The 15,519-nt window shown below is 40.4% G+C and overlaps 2 protein-coding genes across 2 annotated transcripts; both read left to right on the top strand.

Annotated features, from left to right (window-relative positions):
* The first annotated feature begins 986 nt into the window (after nt 1-986).
* Nucleotides 987-9,116, top strand: LOC104424344 (E3 ubiquitin protein ligase RIN2). Its single transcript, XM_010036723.3, has 13 exons — nt 987-1,147; nt 1,728-2,169; nt 2,630-2,707; nt 4,504-4,590; nt 4,693-4,814; nt 5,553-5,649; nt 5,775-5,880; nt 6,342-6,499; nt 6,599-6,736; nt 6,850-6,917; nt 6,992-7,219; nt 7,766-8,153; nt 8,650-9,116. Exons 2-13 carry the CDS (start codon nt 1,930-1,932, stop codon nt 8,704-8,706), a joined length of 1,767 nt encoding a protein of 588 aa, XP_010035025.2. The 5' UTR covers nt 987-1,147; nt 1,728-1,929; the 3' UTR covers nt 8,707-9,116.
* Nucleotides 9,117-10,350: 1,234 nt separating this feature from the next.
* On the top strand, nt 10,351-11,077 carry LOC120289485. Its single transcript, XM_039304421.1, has 2 exons — nt 10,351-10,584; nt 10,701-11,077. Exons 1-2 carry the CDS (start codon nt 10,468-10,470, stop codon nt 10,962-10,964), a joined length of 381 nt encoding a protein of 126 aa, XP_039160355.1. The 5' UTR covers nt 10,351-10,467; the 3' UTR covers nt 10,965-11,077.
* The last annotated feature ends 4,442 nt before the right edge of the window (nt 11,078-15,519 follow it).

The following is a 15,519-nucleotide window of genomic DNA, read 5'->3' as shown; positions in this document are numbered from 1 at the left end:
TGCTGATAAGTTACTTGCCAGTACATTAATAAGCACTTTGACAATTATGAAATATGATGGTTCGTGTACTATACATGAACATGTTCTACATTGAGAATGAACGTGAATGAGTACTTTTTAGTATAATTCATATTTAATTCATTGTCCCATGAACAATATGAGTCATTTCATATGAATTACAACACTGTAAATGATAAGTGGAATGTAAATAAATTGGCCAGTATACTTGTTCAAGAGAAAATAGTGATAAACAATCAAATGACTTATTCCATTGATCTCTTAAGTAATCAAGAAGCTGAAGAGAATTCCAAAAGAAGAAGTGGAAGAAGCAAGAAAAAATGATTACATGTTCTGAATGAATCTTCTAAGGCTTCTCAAATCCATAAAAGTTATATTAAATTGTGAAAATGAAAAAAAGATATCACAACAGGATCATTTTAACTTTTTAAATAAAGATATTCATAGTTGTTATATATATTACATAAATGATCCACCTTGTTGGCATTGAATTGTTTTGGCAATGAAGTGACTAATTAGGTATTTAGCCAGGAATGTAATGAATTAAAGCTAAAACCTCTATTATAATTCTTTCTTCAATTAGTTTTTAATTATATCAAATCATAATAAAATAATTTCTTTTCCAAAACACAAAACATTACAGTTGGACCATTACATATCCATTATGTTAAGTCAAAAGTATATTTTGTCTCTCTTAATGTATTTTATAAATTGCCCTTACAATAAATAATAAAAAGATAAAATAAAAAGAGAATATCACAATTTTCCATAAATTCTTACTTTCGGACACTTTTTAAACATAATTACTACGAAGCATCAGAGTAAATACTAATATACATTACGTTATTTTGTTTTTTTTTTTGGTCGGTTATTATGTTATTTTGTTAGGTAAGATGAAATCATCACATGTATTTTGCAAGTACATTTAGACGAATCTTAGGTGGAAATATATAAATAGAGAAATTTCGACATCTTGGGGTGTTTTACCCATTCGCTTTCCCGCAAAATCTCCCTTTCTTCACCCCCGATCCCTTGCTCCCAATTCCGTCGCTCTGCGGAAATCGGATTCCTCCGGCGAGCAAAATCCGGCCGGCGCCGATCGTCCCTCGCCTCCTCCGATTCGAATCAGGTTCTCGATCTTCGCCATCACTCGTTGTTTCCGTCTCTCGTCAAACCTTGGATCGAGGCTAATCCTTTCTGAATTCTCTGCGATTCCTGTTCGGAAATGAGCGGAAATGGAGAAGGCTTTGTTCCGCTTGTCTCTTTCTTGACCGTGCCGTCGTGTCCGATTTGATGCTTAGGGTTTTGTGAGTTGCTGATTTCTGGCGATTGACCAGGGTTTAAATCCGAGAGTTTCTGTCGGTTCGGTGTCGTGAATTTTGATCTGTTCGAATTGGTGAACAATGTTGTCGGAACCGTAGAAATTGACGGTTCTGAAGCAGCTCGCGGCTTTTTTCGGTTGTTTTTCCATTTTGTTTGAGTCAACTCTATGGAGTACGATACGCATGCTTTCATGGGTCATGTCTTAGGTGATTGAATCAGTATTCGTTATGGCGGATTAATCATGCGTGATCTGTGCTTTAGGGAAGCAATACAGATATCTTTCATCTGGATGTCTTGTCGAGCATTTACCTGTTTATCAGCTATGCTTTTTCTTAGTGCTTTTTGTACGAGATATGCTAATTACTTGACCCCGTGTCTTCCCGCAGGTTCTGGTAACAAGTGTTGAAGAGTTGTGCATAGGACACGCGGTCTGAGAATCTCGTTATTTCATTGTAGCACTTGCTGGAGGATCCACTGGAATATTTGTTTGGTTATGGATTTCTGTAATTAGAGTGACTAGTTATGTACTGGCCATTTTGATGAAAGTCTGGGACTTCCGTCTGAAGGAAGTTGCAGTAACTGTCATTAATGGGTGTCCAATACTTATCCATCTCCGGTGTCTGCACGGTCCTGAGCTTTTTGGGCCTTCAATGGTGGGCACAGAATTTAATAGAGAAATTTAAATTGGATGGGCTGATTGGAGAGAGCATCGTCAAATCAGATAATGCCAATCACGTGCTTGATCTCTTATTGAGTTCTTCCACCACTGTTGCCCTGCTGGCAACTTTTATTCTCAGTGCCTTCACTCTACTTGTTTTGTCCTTGAAGGTAAATTATCATTTCAACTAGTTGTTGTGCGGATTTGAACCCACACTATCGCGAATATCTTATTTAGTACGAGAGGAACCCAGAATGATCATACTTTAGGGCACCTGATTCTGCAAATTCAATTTCAAAAGATTCATGAGTCTTCTGATGCATGTAAACTTCTGCTTAAGTCAGAAATGATGGTGTAGTTGTAAGAACTAAACTAATACAGAGAGAATCCTTTTGTAAAGGATGCTTGGCTCATGATAAGTTGTTGATAGTGCATTGTCTGTTTTTAACAATAATTGAGTAGTACATGTAATTCCAAGGAGTTGGACCAGGATTTTCTCTTTTACCCAGCTTTTGGACATACAATTGAAACATTCTGATTTTTCTTTTGCCTCTCAACAAGAAATGGTTTAGATGGTTCATTTTGTTGTGATTTAAATTTGATGTTCTCTGTTTGCTTTCTCATGTGCAGTCTATATTCTTCTCAGAGCTGTCATCCTCTGAAACTCGAAAACTGTTGGAACGATTGGGAAACTACCTTATTTACAAGGTAGAGTGCCATCTTTGCTCTTAAATTTTGATTGAAGGAGGTGGCGATTGGCATGGATGCTTAATGACCTGAAATTGGAATCGCTGAAGTCTTGAATTTCCCTCTTATTCTGGAATATTTTGCTATTTTGTGCAGATTATACAGCAAGAAAGAAATTAATGGTGAAACTTAAGTGTGTAGCATATGTAGGTTTAATTTTACAAGGATAGTTACTTGGAACTTCTTGTATATAGTTTAATTTGTGAGGGAAGCCGAGGTATTATTCACCATAACTATATATATGGACCAACTGATATGAAAGTGCATTGATAGTCTAGATTCGTGTCTTGGCTCATATGATAGCTTGATTTTATCTCTATTGTTTGTCTCTTGCCTTTTGCTTTCATTAAGTTAGCTTCCTTTGGATCACTGGTAGGGCAAACTATGTCTTAAAGAGTCTTTTCCACCATAGCCTATATTCCTGGACCTTTGGTGAGAGGTCATGGCCAAACATCTTGGTTACTCCTTGATAGGGTTCCATTTGTTCTATCCACATCTAAAGCATATAGACTTAAGCCACAATCATTTGAATGGTGAACTTTCATGGAAATTGGAGCAGTGTCGTAATTTGACGAGCTTGCGGATATCAAACAACCAAATTTCTGGTGAGATACCTGCAATATTTGGAAAGATGGCTCAATTACAGGAACTGAATCTTTCTTCAAATAAGTTAGGGGAAGTGATTCCCGGGGAATTAAGAAGCCTGCCGATGTTGTTGAATCTTGATCTAAGCAGCAACACAATCACGGGAAATGTACCAACTCATGTTGGACTTTTATCCCATCTAGAGAATTTGAACTTGGCATTGAACAATTTGAGCGGATTGATGCTAATGCAGCTAGGCTCATGTAACAGCTTGTTGAGCTTGAACTTGAGCTGAAATAAATTTCAAGGAAGCATTCCTCCTAAATTAGGCAACACACAAGTTCTTGAGGTTCTTGATCTAAGTTATAATATTTTGTCTGAAAATATACCAGGAGAGCTTGCAGCACTATGAAACTTGCAAGTTTTTACTATCTCCTATAATAGCCTGTCTGGTTCCATCCTATATTCTTTAGGTGATTGGTTGGCCTTGACTTCTATTGACATATCCTACAGTAACCTAAAAGGTCCTCTCCCAAATGTCAAGGCTTTCAATGAGGCTCCATTTGAGGCAATTCAACATAACAGAAGGTTTTGTGGAAATCTTATTGGTTTACTGAAATGCAATTCTACTGGGAGCAAAAAATGCAATCGACGTGTAGGAGCTAGAATTACACTTTTTGATGAAATACTCTGACTGGGTAGACTTAAATGGAAATTGGGATTTGAATGAACTTTCTGAAAAGCAGTTTGGCTTTTTAGTATGGTCATTGTTGATTTGAATGATTGTTGATGATCTAGCAAAGCTTCTCTTCTTTGAGTGGAATGGGTCTACCATTGACTAAAGTTTAAAGATGCTTTGGTATTGGAGTGTCACGCCATCTAGTGAGCAAGCAATTGTGTGTTAGGTTTAAATAGTACAGAATTTAAACTTATTGGGCGAACAATTGCTCGATTGTGGCACATGATTATGTAGTCTGTGGCTTTGTAAAATCGTCAGCTATTATATTGTGGAGGGTCCTTGTTATTTTTCTTATACTGTTTGCAGTTGCACTTGGGAGAGTTGAGAATCAGCTAGAACTAGAAGCAATTTCATCTCAGGCCTTATGTGTGATACTGATGCTTCCATGTCTACTTGACCATATTTTGACTTTTATTTGGGTGATGCTGAACAGGGAACATTTCTACCTTTAGTACTTCCTCCAACATTGTTTCATTTTTGCCTATGGTCAACCTGGTTGACTGTTCTATGTTCTCTAAAGGTATGTGGGGTTGAATATTCTTTTTTTTTTGGTTTTCTCTGGCTGATGCTTTGATAGTAACTGGTAAGTATCAAATGTGAACATGTTGATAACTTTGGACAGATGTTTCAAGCTTTGGCTAGAGATCGCCTGGAAAGATTGAATGCTTCTCCTTCTACAACACCGTGGGCATATTTTCGTGTATATTCAGTGTTATTGGTGGTTCTGACTGTTGATGTGTTCTGGTATGTATTCCTATTCTTATGCATTTTAGTGGAAGTACCATTTAATACAGATGTGCTGAGTGTCCTGTTGACTTCATTTTACAGGATATAGTTTCTCAAACAGTCAAGTGGTATACACGTTGGATAATAAGAAGTAGGACAGATTTGTATTCTTTGGTAATTATTAATGCTGAGTGCAGCTAGATAGCACTAATAATCGGTTTCCCATATAACATGTGTTTTACAAGACCTGCACGTCTTTCTCTTAGTTTTATTGTAATTCATGAGTTAGTTAGAATCTTTTAAGAGAAATGTGATTCAGAATCGAGTCTCTTTTGGTATAATTTTTTACCTAGTTCCGGTGTGATAGATAAAAGTCCTATAGAGATGCTTAAAAATGATTAGTGAAGCTCATGTCGCCTGGTTCCACATACTGGATTCATAGCCAACCATTTGAAATTGCCGATAGGTATAGTTCTGCATCGTGTATGCAACAGACTACTTATATCTGCCTATCACTAATGTTAGTACTACAGAGACTTGTACTTTGTACTTCAATATGTTTTTTTAACTCAGTAAGATCTCTCAATCACTGTGAGTAGTCACAAGAATTAAGTAGGATGTGGTTTGTATGCGTTTTACTGTTTTGAGCTTTCTTCCTTTAGAAACTGGTTTTTTTCCACCAGAAATTGCTATGAAGTACTTATTTTTATGAAGTTCATCTATATCGATGTGATGTTGCCTTCTGTGTGCTTGCAGGATTAGACTTTCTCTAATGATTCACAAAACATTGGGGTCTTCGATGTTCTTGTTGCTACTTTTTGAGCTCTTCTGTGTTATTTTTGAAACACTTCAGGTATTTTTAAGAAGCACTTCCCTTCAAGCTTCTCATTGTTTTCTATGTAACATAATTTCTTATGACTATGATTGAATGGCGACAATGGACTGAGTTGCTTGCCTTTGACAATACTCTCCTTTTAGGCCATTGTGGTTCATGGATTCCAGCTTCTTGACATCTGGGTAAATCATTCGGCAGGAAACAGCAGTGGTTGCCGAATGTTTAAGTTTATAGATACATCTGCGGCAGGTACTGCTTGATCTCTTGCGCATGCATCTGTGGCAGGCTTCTTGGGCCATTTATAGGCCATCTTGACTTCAAATGGTGCTTTTTTTCTCAATTTTTCTGGATGCTGAGCATCTGCAGATATTGTAGGTTCACCCTTTGGTGATTTTGTCACAATATAGAAGTGAATTAATAATTGTATTGGTCAATATGCTAAGAATTGACGTCCTCAAAGCGATAGTTTCTTTGCTGTTACGATGCATGTATCAATTTCATCTATATATATTGAGGACAGTGGATTGGCCATCTGTCGTGGTTGATTCCCCTCCCCCCCCCCTGTTTCTATACTCTTTGGTTTATTGGTTAGTGTCTAATTCTTTTAATCTGGTATGATGTCTGTTGCCGTACATGATCATTAACTGCATAGATTTGAGCATGCTTTTTGGAATATTTAATTACTATGTCGTTTCTTTTGGATTATGCAGGTGCATTATGGGAATGGAAGAGCTTTCTGATTAGAAATCTTGGTTTTGTCCTTGACATGGCAACTTTATTGACTGCTGTGGGGCATTATGTGCTTATCTGGTTGCTTCGTGGCATGCCACTACATATAGTGGATGTGGTTCTATTCTTAAATATACGTGTAAATATCTGACCAACTGATTTAATGCCTATTTAACATGTGCTTGAAATTAGGGTTGATCTTCAGTTTATTCATTGTGCAACATTGAATGATTTGCAGGCCTTACTAAGTGCGATCATCAAACGTGTGAAGGGGTTTATTAAACTGAGAACTGCATTGGCTACTCTTCATGCTGCCCTTCCTGATGCAACATCTGAAGAGCTCCAAGCATACGATGATGAATGTGCCATCTGCAGGGTATGCTCCTCGCCTCCTCCCCTCTCCTCTCTCTCTCTCTCTCTCTCTCTCTCTCTCTAATTGTCAAATTACAGCCAGTGTTTAATTGACATGATAAAATTCTGACTTGATAGGAACCCATGGCCAAGGCCAAAAGGCTCCACTGCCGGCACCTCTTTCATCTTGGTTGCTTGAGATCTTGGTATGAGGATTTGCATTCTTATTTGTATTTGTAATTGAAATGAAACTGTGATTGAAAGTTGCGTATGATGCTAGGTTGGATCAAGGTCTTAATGACGCTTATTCGTGCCCCACTTGTCGAAAGCCGCTTTTTGTTTCCATATCTGAGAATGAAGCAAGCCCTAGCAGTGAAGTTTTGAGTGATGAACAGCTTGCTCGCCAGTTAAGTGTAGGTCTTGATGGACAAAATTCTTCTGAGAATGTGCTGCCACCAGGACTATTTCCCAGTCAGACTCAGAATCCTATGGATGAAGGAACTTGGAGGTAAAACCATTGTTAGATCTATGAAATTTCTTTTTAACAGTTTAATACAATTTGAGAAACAGGACACCGTTTTTGCAACTTCCATTGCTGAAAACACTGCTCAGTTAAGTGGTAATCTTGGGAAATTTCTTTTCTAGACTTTTTGATTGGCTTGTTTGTTTAAGAGACAAATTGGCTAACTCTGTTTTCAGCTGTTGTTTGATCACTTTAGCACTCGTATTTCTTGCATCTTTCGCAACTAACCATTATTTTCTGGGAATTTGAATATAGTTTGCTCTTGAGGTGGACTAAATGATGCCCTGGATTTACCTTTTTTAAACATCTTTATCTGAATATTCATTGTTGATACAGTTCAAAATTGGCCACTTTGGACTTTTTCACATCATTTCTTTTGTTTCTGTACCACATGAATGAGGAGAAGACTCTTCTTGTCTAAGTGCGAGCCTTACATCTCCAAAAAAAAAGCAATACCTTTAGGCTGCTAACTAAATCTTATTTATGCATCCTTGTTCCTTCTAAATATGAATTGGATTATTTTGTCCACAGAAATGCCGGACTGAACTCAGGTTGGCTGAATTCTTGGCCAAGCCATGGTGTTGATGGTGCTGGCCCCTCCTCCACTGCCATGAGATCAGTTGGACTGGGGAGGGTTCAGATGATGATGAGGCATCTTGCTTCCATTGGAGATACATACAGCCAGTCTGCTCTTGACGATGCTGGCTGGGGTATTTGGCCTACTAATCTCTCTCATGCTGGTCCCTCTGGTTCACTTGCTTCTGGTGCTCCTACTGTTGGAAGACATCCTGGAGCCACTGGTGGTCTACATTTGAGAACTACCTTGCGTTCTGCAAATGATGACATTGCAAATATACTAACAATGGCTGAAACAGTTCGAGAGGTTTTACCACATATTCCAGAAGAGATGATTTTTCAGGTATAGTAGTTCCCGTATTGCCTGAGAGTAAGAGGTTCAGTATGGGTAACCTGTAGCTTGAAATGAACTATGACTTCTTTTTTTTCTCATTTTCCTGATTGATAATCAGTTCTTGGTAGGCTTACAGAGTTGTTGCCAGATGAATAACTACGTTGTTTCACAGTTAAATGTTGGGGCCCTCTCTGATTCTTTTGATTTGCTAATTTGGACGTAATGAATCTAAATTCCACTGGACTCATTTTGGGATTCTTGTTCATCACATAACAAATTTTTTTTTTTTTTTTTTTGGCTTTTGTGTAATATTGCTGGTTGATTTCAAAACTATGTCGTGAATACTTACTGGGACATTCTGCCATTCTGTGTAAGAAGACAAGCATCAATGTTCTTGCATATGATTGTTTGGATTGACTAGTAATTCTATATTCTTGTTTTGGATTGCCATTTTGTCCTTTTGTTATTTTTTGCATAGTGACATTGTCTGATGTCGATTGTGCAGGATTTGCAGCGAACAAATTCTGTGACTGTAACTGTGAATAATCTTCTCCAGATCTAAATGCATTGTATCATAACCAAAATGCTACAGCTCGTCAAAACACAAATTCGGAGACTTCAGCGGCATTCATCCATCTAAGTTCGAGCATAAATTTCGGAGCTTGTTCTCTTCCAAATGTTTAATAAGCCTCAGTCTTTGTATATAGAGACAGCTTGATCTTGTGCTTCATAAAGTAAAGTAGTTCAAGTACCCTTTTTCCTGTGTATGTCTGAGAGTGGAATGCTACAAGCACGCATTGTACTAGTTGACAATGATGAAGTATGCCGTATACATTCCATCACAAAGGGCGCAATCCGGTTTCACGGAATGCGCATCCCTGTAAATCTCAATAAATTGGGTGTGTACTAATCTCGATGTCAAAGGACATTCATACAAGTGGAAGTCAGTTAGAAAATTCTCCAATCCTTCAATATGCCTTGCAAACAAGGTCTCTCTCTCTCTCTCTCTCCCTACTTCGAAGTGTGGGAGGTTGCTTGTTGGGGCGATCGGTAGCGACAAACACGGAGCCACCACCTTGAAATCGAACGACATGGTACCGAAGGTTATGGACAGGGACCAAGACACTGTTGGTTGGTTTTGGAGTCTTCATGTTTGTCTTATTTACACGACTTCCCACTTCTATGGGTTCCATGTCCACCTTCTTATATAAACAATGTTTTTTCTTCTTCTCTTTTCTTGGGCGGTTGACCCACGAGAGCGTTTTAGACATTCTCTTGTGCTTTGCAATGTTCCCCAATGTGCGCCTAGACCGTTCCGCCTTCTGGACATCGATATATTTTCCTAGTCTTGCATTTCGCAATGCCTTTGAATAATTGGGACATTGAAGGTGATATTACCTCAAGACAAGGATAAATCAACAGGAGATAAAAGTCGTAGTCTATCTTGATTCCGTTTGTTTTGCAAAAAATGAATCATCTGAAAAATACTTTTCTAGAAGTAATCATTATATCATTCAAAATAATTCGTTAACGGAAAATATTAGTATTATCGACAACAATTTATATTTAAACAATTTTATGAACAATAAAAAGGTTTCTAATTCTTTCATTTTTATAAGCGATACAACAGATTGTTTCTAATAAAATATTTTCTAAATTATTCATTTTTCGCGAAACAACGAAACCTTAAAATATTAAAATGACAAAAAATTACCTACTAATTTCAGCATCATCCTCCTTATTTTAACCTAGTCGTTTTACAGAGGTATCTAAGGAACGTGTCGGGGCAACCTCTTTCTAGACATACCCATCAAGACGGCCTTCACTCCTTAAAATACTATCCACTAATTACGTTGGTTAATTAGTCAACACAATATGGGTTCACAACAGGCCTAGCTATTCCCAATCGCACATGCATGGTGGAAAATCTTTCACTCTTCCCATCGTCAGCAACCACTTTTTGGCATAATATAAAAGAGCCTCTAGGCAACTAAAAGGAAGGACACTTTTCTGTCTTGTCTTTTCCTATAAAAGAATTAAGGGGTATTTGATGTGTAGAGTGGACTATTTTATGGTCATTAAAACTTGCTTCACATGAAGGAAAGTGCCCTCGTTTGAAAGTTATTTGTCGCATGTATAAATAGGAATCTAAGTGATGGTTAGAAGGGGGAAAGAGACATGTATGCTTTCTCTTCCTTACGAAGCCTGAGATTTGCAGTCACAGAAAGCTTCAAACGAACCCATTCTCTTCCTACTTATATCCTTCATTAGTTGATTTCTCTCTTTTCATAGCTTCCTCGTACACAAAGCCACAAAGCTGATCATGTCCGCCATTGGTTTGCTCTTAATACTTCTTTTATGTCCTCGAATGCATGCATCTAATGCTCGTCTTCTTAAAGCCGAGGCCGGTGGGAGAGAGAGCACTCATTCTTTTAGCAAGGTAAAGTGTACGGTACAAGCAAGAACGTCTCATTTCTTGGCTTTTATTTTTCATTTGTACGCCTGTGCAATGCATTGTAAGAGCAGTGCTGATGCTTGTGTAATTCAACCATGCAGGTAGCAGAAAAAGTTAAAGTGATGATCCACATCGAAACATATCGGAAAGGAGTAACAAAAGTAAACGAGAAGTATCGCAAGTCATCAAGTACTGAAGACATCGTCACTCAAGAAGTCCTGAACCACATGGCCATGGAAGTGAAGCATGGAAAGAGAACGGTTTCAGGCACCATCCCGACGACATTAGGACACCGTTTCAGTACTTCTCCTGGTCTCTTCTCCGATTATTCCCGACCCAAGATGCGACCTCCTTCTCACAATTGATTAGTTGACGGTTTTTGCTCCGCTAATCGCACTACCAAAGTTGCACTGTAGTTTAGAAGCTACATTAACCTTCACTAATCTGAAAATATAATTTTTAGGTAGGTCTTTTGTCCCCTTTTTTCCCATTCTGTAGAGATGCCGTTTCGAGAGAGAGAGAGAGAGACACTAGAGGTGGCTCACGGCTTTTGGATACTAATTGTTTGATAATGCACGAACATAGGTTTTTCCCTCAATTTTTTTCATTGGTGGGAAACCCTTGTTTCTCCTTGTTCTAAGTATGACGGTTGTTATTGTGATTATACATGACAGCCATCGCATGTCGAAGGTTGTCCTCATCTCATGCCAAAGATTCAAGGATAAATATTAGATAGGTATGGAGGTTAAGTAAGGTCTTTTTACAAAAGAAGTAATTGGCGACTTATAATCAATACTTATTATTATGATTGACTTAGAAATGGATGAGCGCCTTTATCAAGAGACGCAGCACACATGAAGAAAGAGCGGCGATGGAAGATGTGATCGATAATTTCAAATTACAACAACGACACGACAAGTTCTTACTGTCGATGTTCGCATTGCGAAATGTATGTACACACGTCAACGTCAACGGAGTCTATTATATAGCAGATCTAAGATATTTTTTACTATCGGGATTTTCAGAAGACAGAAAAAGTGGGCATGACTTGGAATCGATCCACGTCTTTCCTAAAATAGTGGAGTAATACAAGACACGAGAAGCAACCATCTCGAGAAAGATGTCCCCGAAGTTACATACAGCTTTTTGACCCCGGTCTCCGACAAAGAGCAGCAGTTCACGCTCTGCCCATATGATCCAAATCCAATCAATGAATCTTCTAGGGCGGACTCTACGTAATAACGACAAATTGTGTCTATTAAAAAATCACAAAATTTTCTCATGGCGGGCTGAAAGTCTCGATATGGGGCCGAGTTCGAATCATATGCGGGCCCAAAAGGGGGCCCAAAAGGCTTTTAGAAGGTGGGCCCAACAGTCCAGCCCGCCTTTCCGTCAACCGTCGCGTGTCCTGGATTCCTAACCGCCGCCTCCACGTAACGTTCAGCCTCCCGCCTAAAAATCTTCGAAAATACTACGTACGCATGTCCAGAGCCTCGCGAACGGACCGAGCGAGACAACGCAGACATGACGAAGCGATACTTCATGTTGCAGAGAAAGCTCGAAGACACCGAATCCGAACTCAAGTCCGCGTTCTCCCTCGCCGCCTCCGAAACCCCGTCCCGACAGTTCCTGTCCGAGTGCATCCGGCAGCGGCTCCTCTTCCTCAACAACCTGCTGTCCGCCGAGTTCGCCTCCGACCCCAAGCGGCCTCAGCACCTGCGCCACGTCGCCCGGCGGCTCGCCGACCTTGAGGCCGCTTTCCGCGCCTGGGACAATGACGAAGATGAGGCCGGCCCCGCCGAGGATGCCTCTGTGTGCTCGTGCACCGAATCGTGCCTCCGCGACGACGATGGCAACGATGATGGAGGGGAAGATGCGAAGGAGGATTTGGCGGTCGATGAGTGGAACGATTTGCCGGTCACCGAGGAAGGCAATGGACTGGCGAAGGGATTGGAGAGTGAGGAGAGAGCAAAGGAGGGGGGAGAGAAAGTAGGGGAAGGAGGGAAGTTGTGGAGGGTGGTTAACTTGGTCGGTGGCATGGCGGTGGTCGGCGCGGCGGTTATGGCGATGTTCTCCGGCTTCGTTCTTCACCATCTCGATCATGGAGACGCTTTCGTGGTTCCCCCCACTTAGAAATTGTAAGCATATACTAAATCGACGCGTGCATATGTCTCTGGGTGAACGAATTGGTCAAGGATTATCAATGTAAATTTCGCTTGCATGTAGTTGACATCACTGAGGCTATGAACGATGACATTGACTTTAATGCAGCTTCTTACACACATGCGCACGCACATGCCGATCATTTTCAGTTCTAGATCGAATATGATATTATTGGTTCCGATGGAGGAGTTATCATGGATCAATGGCGCTGCACAAGTAGCGTCACATTATCGACATCGAATCCAAACGGGAAACAGGGGCTCAGAAATTCTTTTTTTGGTCCAACGACTATTATCAACGAATTGCTCGAGGATTATCATTGCAAATATTGCTTGCGTGTAGTTGACTTCAACGAGTCTACGAACAATGACTTTGACGCTAATGCAACTTCTTATACTTATACACATGCGCAGGCGTATGCCGATCTTTTTCGGTTCTGACACAAGACTTATCATGGATCAATCGCGCTGCACAAGTAGCGTCACATTATCGACATTGAATCCAATCGGGAAACGATTACTTGGAAATTCTTCTTACAATTATGGTTATCCTGGCTACAAAAGATCCCTCATTTGTCATTAGCTTTTGAAAAACTTGCCATGAGCTGCTATTGCCTTCTTCTTCAACGTCCCTTAACTTGGGACTGCTTGAATTGAGCCCAAAAGAGGAGCGACCCACGCCATATCTGGGGCTTCTTAGTTGGGCCTGCGTTGCTTTCGACAAATCAATTTAGTATTTAAGATAAGACGAGCGATTAGAGATCATGGGATGCGCGCCTCCCCCGTAGAAAAGAATGTGAGGAGAAGATTCGAGCAAGTCTCGAGATTGGTGCTGAAGCGGACGAGATTTTTTTAATGCGAGTGCTGACTGCTGGGAGCTCCTTTGATGTCAGACAAAGTAAAAGAACTATTTCACGAGTTCTCGCGCACTTTTAAATTCTTAGCTTTGGCCCTGTTTGGACCGGCAAAGTGGAATAGCTCCGCCGCTGGATCGGGACGGGTGCCAGATCATGCTCCGATTCTTCTTGAGAAGCTATGCCAATTGCAAGTTTTTTTCAGTGGATAGTACAGGGCTGAGGCTCTAGTAAGTGAAACGATGGTTTAACTTGAACAAATGGGGAAAAGCGAAATGGGAAGATAGTGGATTAAATGACCTTTTTAAATCTAAAAGAATGTTCTGCAAAGTTTAGTCGAAGATATCTAATTCGTGATTAGGTTCCGATGAAGGTTTAGTCCGTCATTTGCATGTCGATTAACTTTTCGGCATAGCGATGAATGTTTCCCATAAAATTGTTCTCGCTCGTGAACAACCGATTTCTCCTTTTGCCGGCCATTAAATCATGAAAATAAGGAAATACTTGAATGAAATATTTCATAATTAAGGTTTCGTTTATTCACGGAAAGCATTTCCCTATTTTCCGATATTTGGATTGTTTGAGGAAAATGAGTCAATGGAAAATATTATCTTGGTTAATGGATAACTCATGCTTAAATTCAGAAAAACTATTACCTCTTTAAAAGTAGGAAATCATTTTTCAAAATATAACCACAAATCGATACTTGAACTAGAAATTCTGCACTAGGGCATGAGAACACTAGTGCTCATTCCTAGGTCCCCAATGTTTAGGATCGATTGCTTGTCTAATGCCCCGGCATTGTGGCTAGGTCCCAAGCACCTGTGCCCAGGTCCATCAAGGCCGAGCCCAATTCCATTGATGCCCATACCCAAATCTTCCAAGCTAGAGTTGGAGCCCAACAAGGTCGAGGCTCAAGACTCTCAATGTCTATGCTTTTGTCCATCAAGGCTAGGCTCTAAACCCCAATACTTGTGTTCAAGCCCATAGAGGTCAAGCCTCAATGGACCCAGTGCCTTTGCCCAAGTCCCCAGCGCTCGGGCACGAGTTCACAAAAGCTTAGCCTAGTTCTATCGAGGCCTGGCCCAAGACCTAATGCCTGTGCTCAAATCCCTATGCCCAAGTCCGAGCCACCAAGGCCAAGGCCTAGGACCTTGGTGCTCATGTTTGAGTCCAATGAAGTTAGGCTTGAGACCTTGACACCATGCCTCAATCCATGGCGCCCAAGCTTGAGTCCATTGAGGCTAAGGTTGAGATCTTGGTACCTATATCGAGGTCCTCGGGCTCGAGACCCCAATATTAGTGCTCAAATCTCCCATGCCCAAGCTTGGGTTGATTGAGGCTAAAGCTCGGGATAATGCCAGTGCTCGAGTCTCTAGCGCCTAAGGCCATGTCCATCAATGTTTGCCTAGGTCCCAACAACCAGGGGTCTCGGGCCCAATCTTGATGGACTCAATTCTGATTGTCAAGGACCTAGGCACAGATGCTAGTGTCCCCTAGTCAACCTCAATGGACAAATACTGGAGTGTCAAGACTCAAGTTTGAGCATTCAAGGTCCCACACTCAACCATTGTGGACTCAAGCCCAAGTGCCGAGGATCCAAGAACGAGCACAAGGGCCTCAAGCTCAACCTCCGTGGACTTGGGCCAAGTTGCCAAGAAGTCGTGCATAGGTGCTGAGTTCTCGGTTTAGGCTTTTGTGGATGAGAGACTAGTACCTGTGCTCTTTCTCTGCATTCAAGCGGCCTTGCCTAGGTCCCAGTGTCAAGGTCAAGCTCCATCAAGACTAGATTCTAGATCCTAGTATCTGTGCTTAGAAAATTGCTTTTTAAAAAATATTTTTCAAAAATGTATTATTTTTCTTTGAAACAAATGAAGTCTTAAGTTTGATAAATTTTCAAAGGG

The sequence above is a fragment of the Eucalyptus grandis genome, chromosome 11 (assembly GCF_016545825.1).
Source record: "Eucalyptus grandis isolate ANBG69807.140 chromosome 11, ASM1654582v1, whole genome shotgun sequence".
NCBI lineage: Eukaryota > Viridiplantae > Streptophyta > Magnoliopsida > Myrtales > Myrtaceae > Eucalyptus > Eucalyptus grandis.
The sequence above is the reverse complement of the archived record's forward strand: the minus strand, read 5'-3'. Positions and strand labels throughout refer to the sequence as shown.

Excerpts from the sequence above, each read along its gene's own strand:
- LOC104424344 (XM_010036723.3), top strand. The coding sequence starts at position 1,930 with ATGGGTGTCCAATACTTATCCATCTCCGGTGTCTGCACGGTCCTGAGC. Across the intron at positions 2,708-4,503 it reads GAAACTACCTTATTTACAAG|GGAACATTTCTACCTTTAGT; the intron begins GTAGAGTGCCAT and ends GATGCTGAACAG. Across the intron at positions 5,650-5,774 it reads TTATTTTTGAAACACTTCAG|GCCATTGTGGTTCATGGATT; the intron begins GTATTTTTAAGA and ends CTCTCCTTTTAG.
- LOC120289485 (XM_039304421.1), top strand. The coding sequence starts at position 10,468 with ATGTCCGCCATTGGTTTGCTCTTAATACTTCTTTTATGTCCTCGAATG. Across the intron at positions 10,585-10,700 it reads GCACTCATTCTTTTAGCAAG|GTAGCAGAAAAAGTTAAAGT; the intron begins GTAAAGTGTACG and ends TCAACCATGCAG.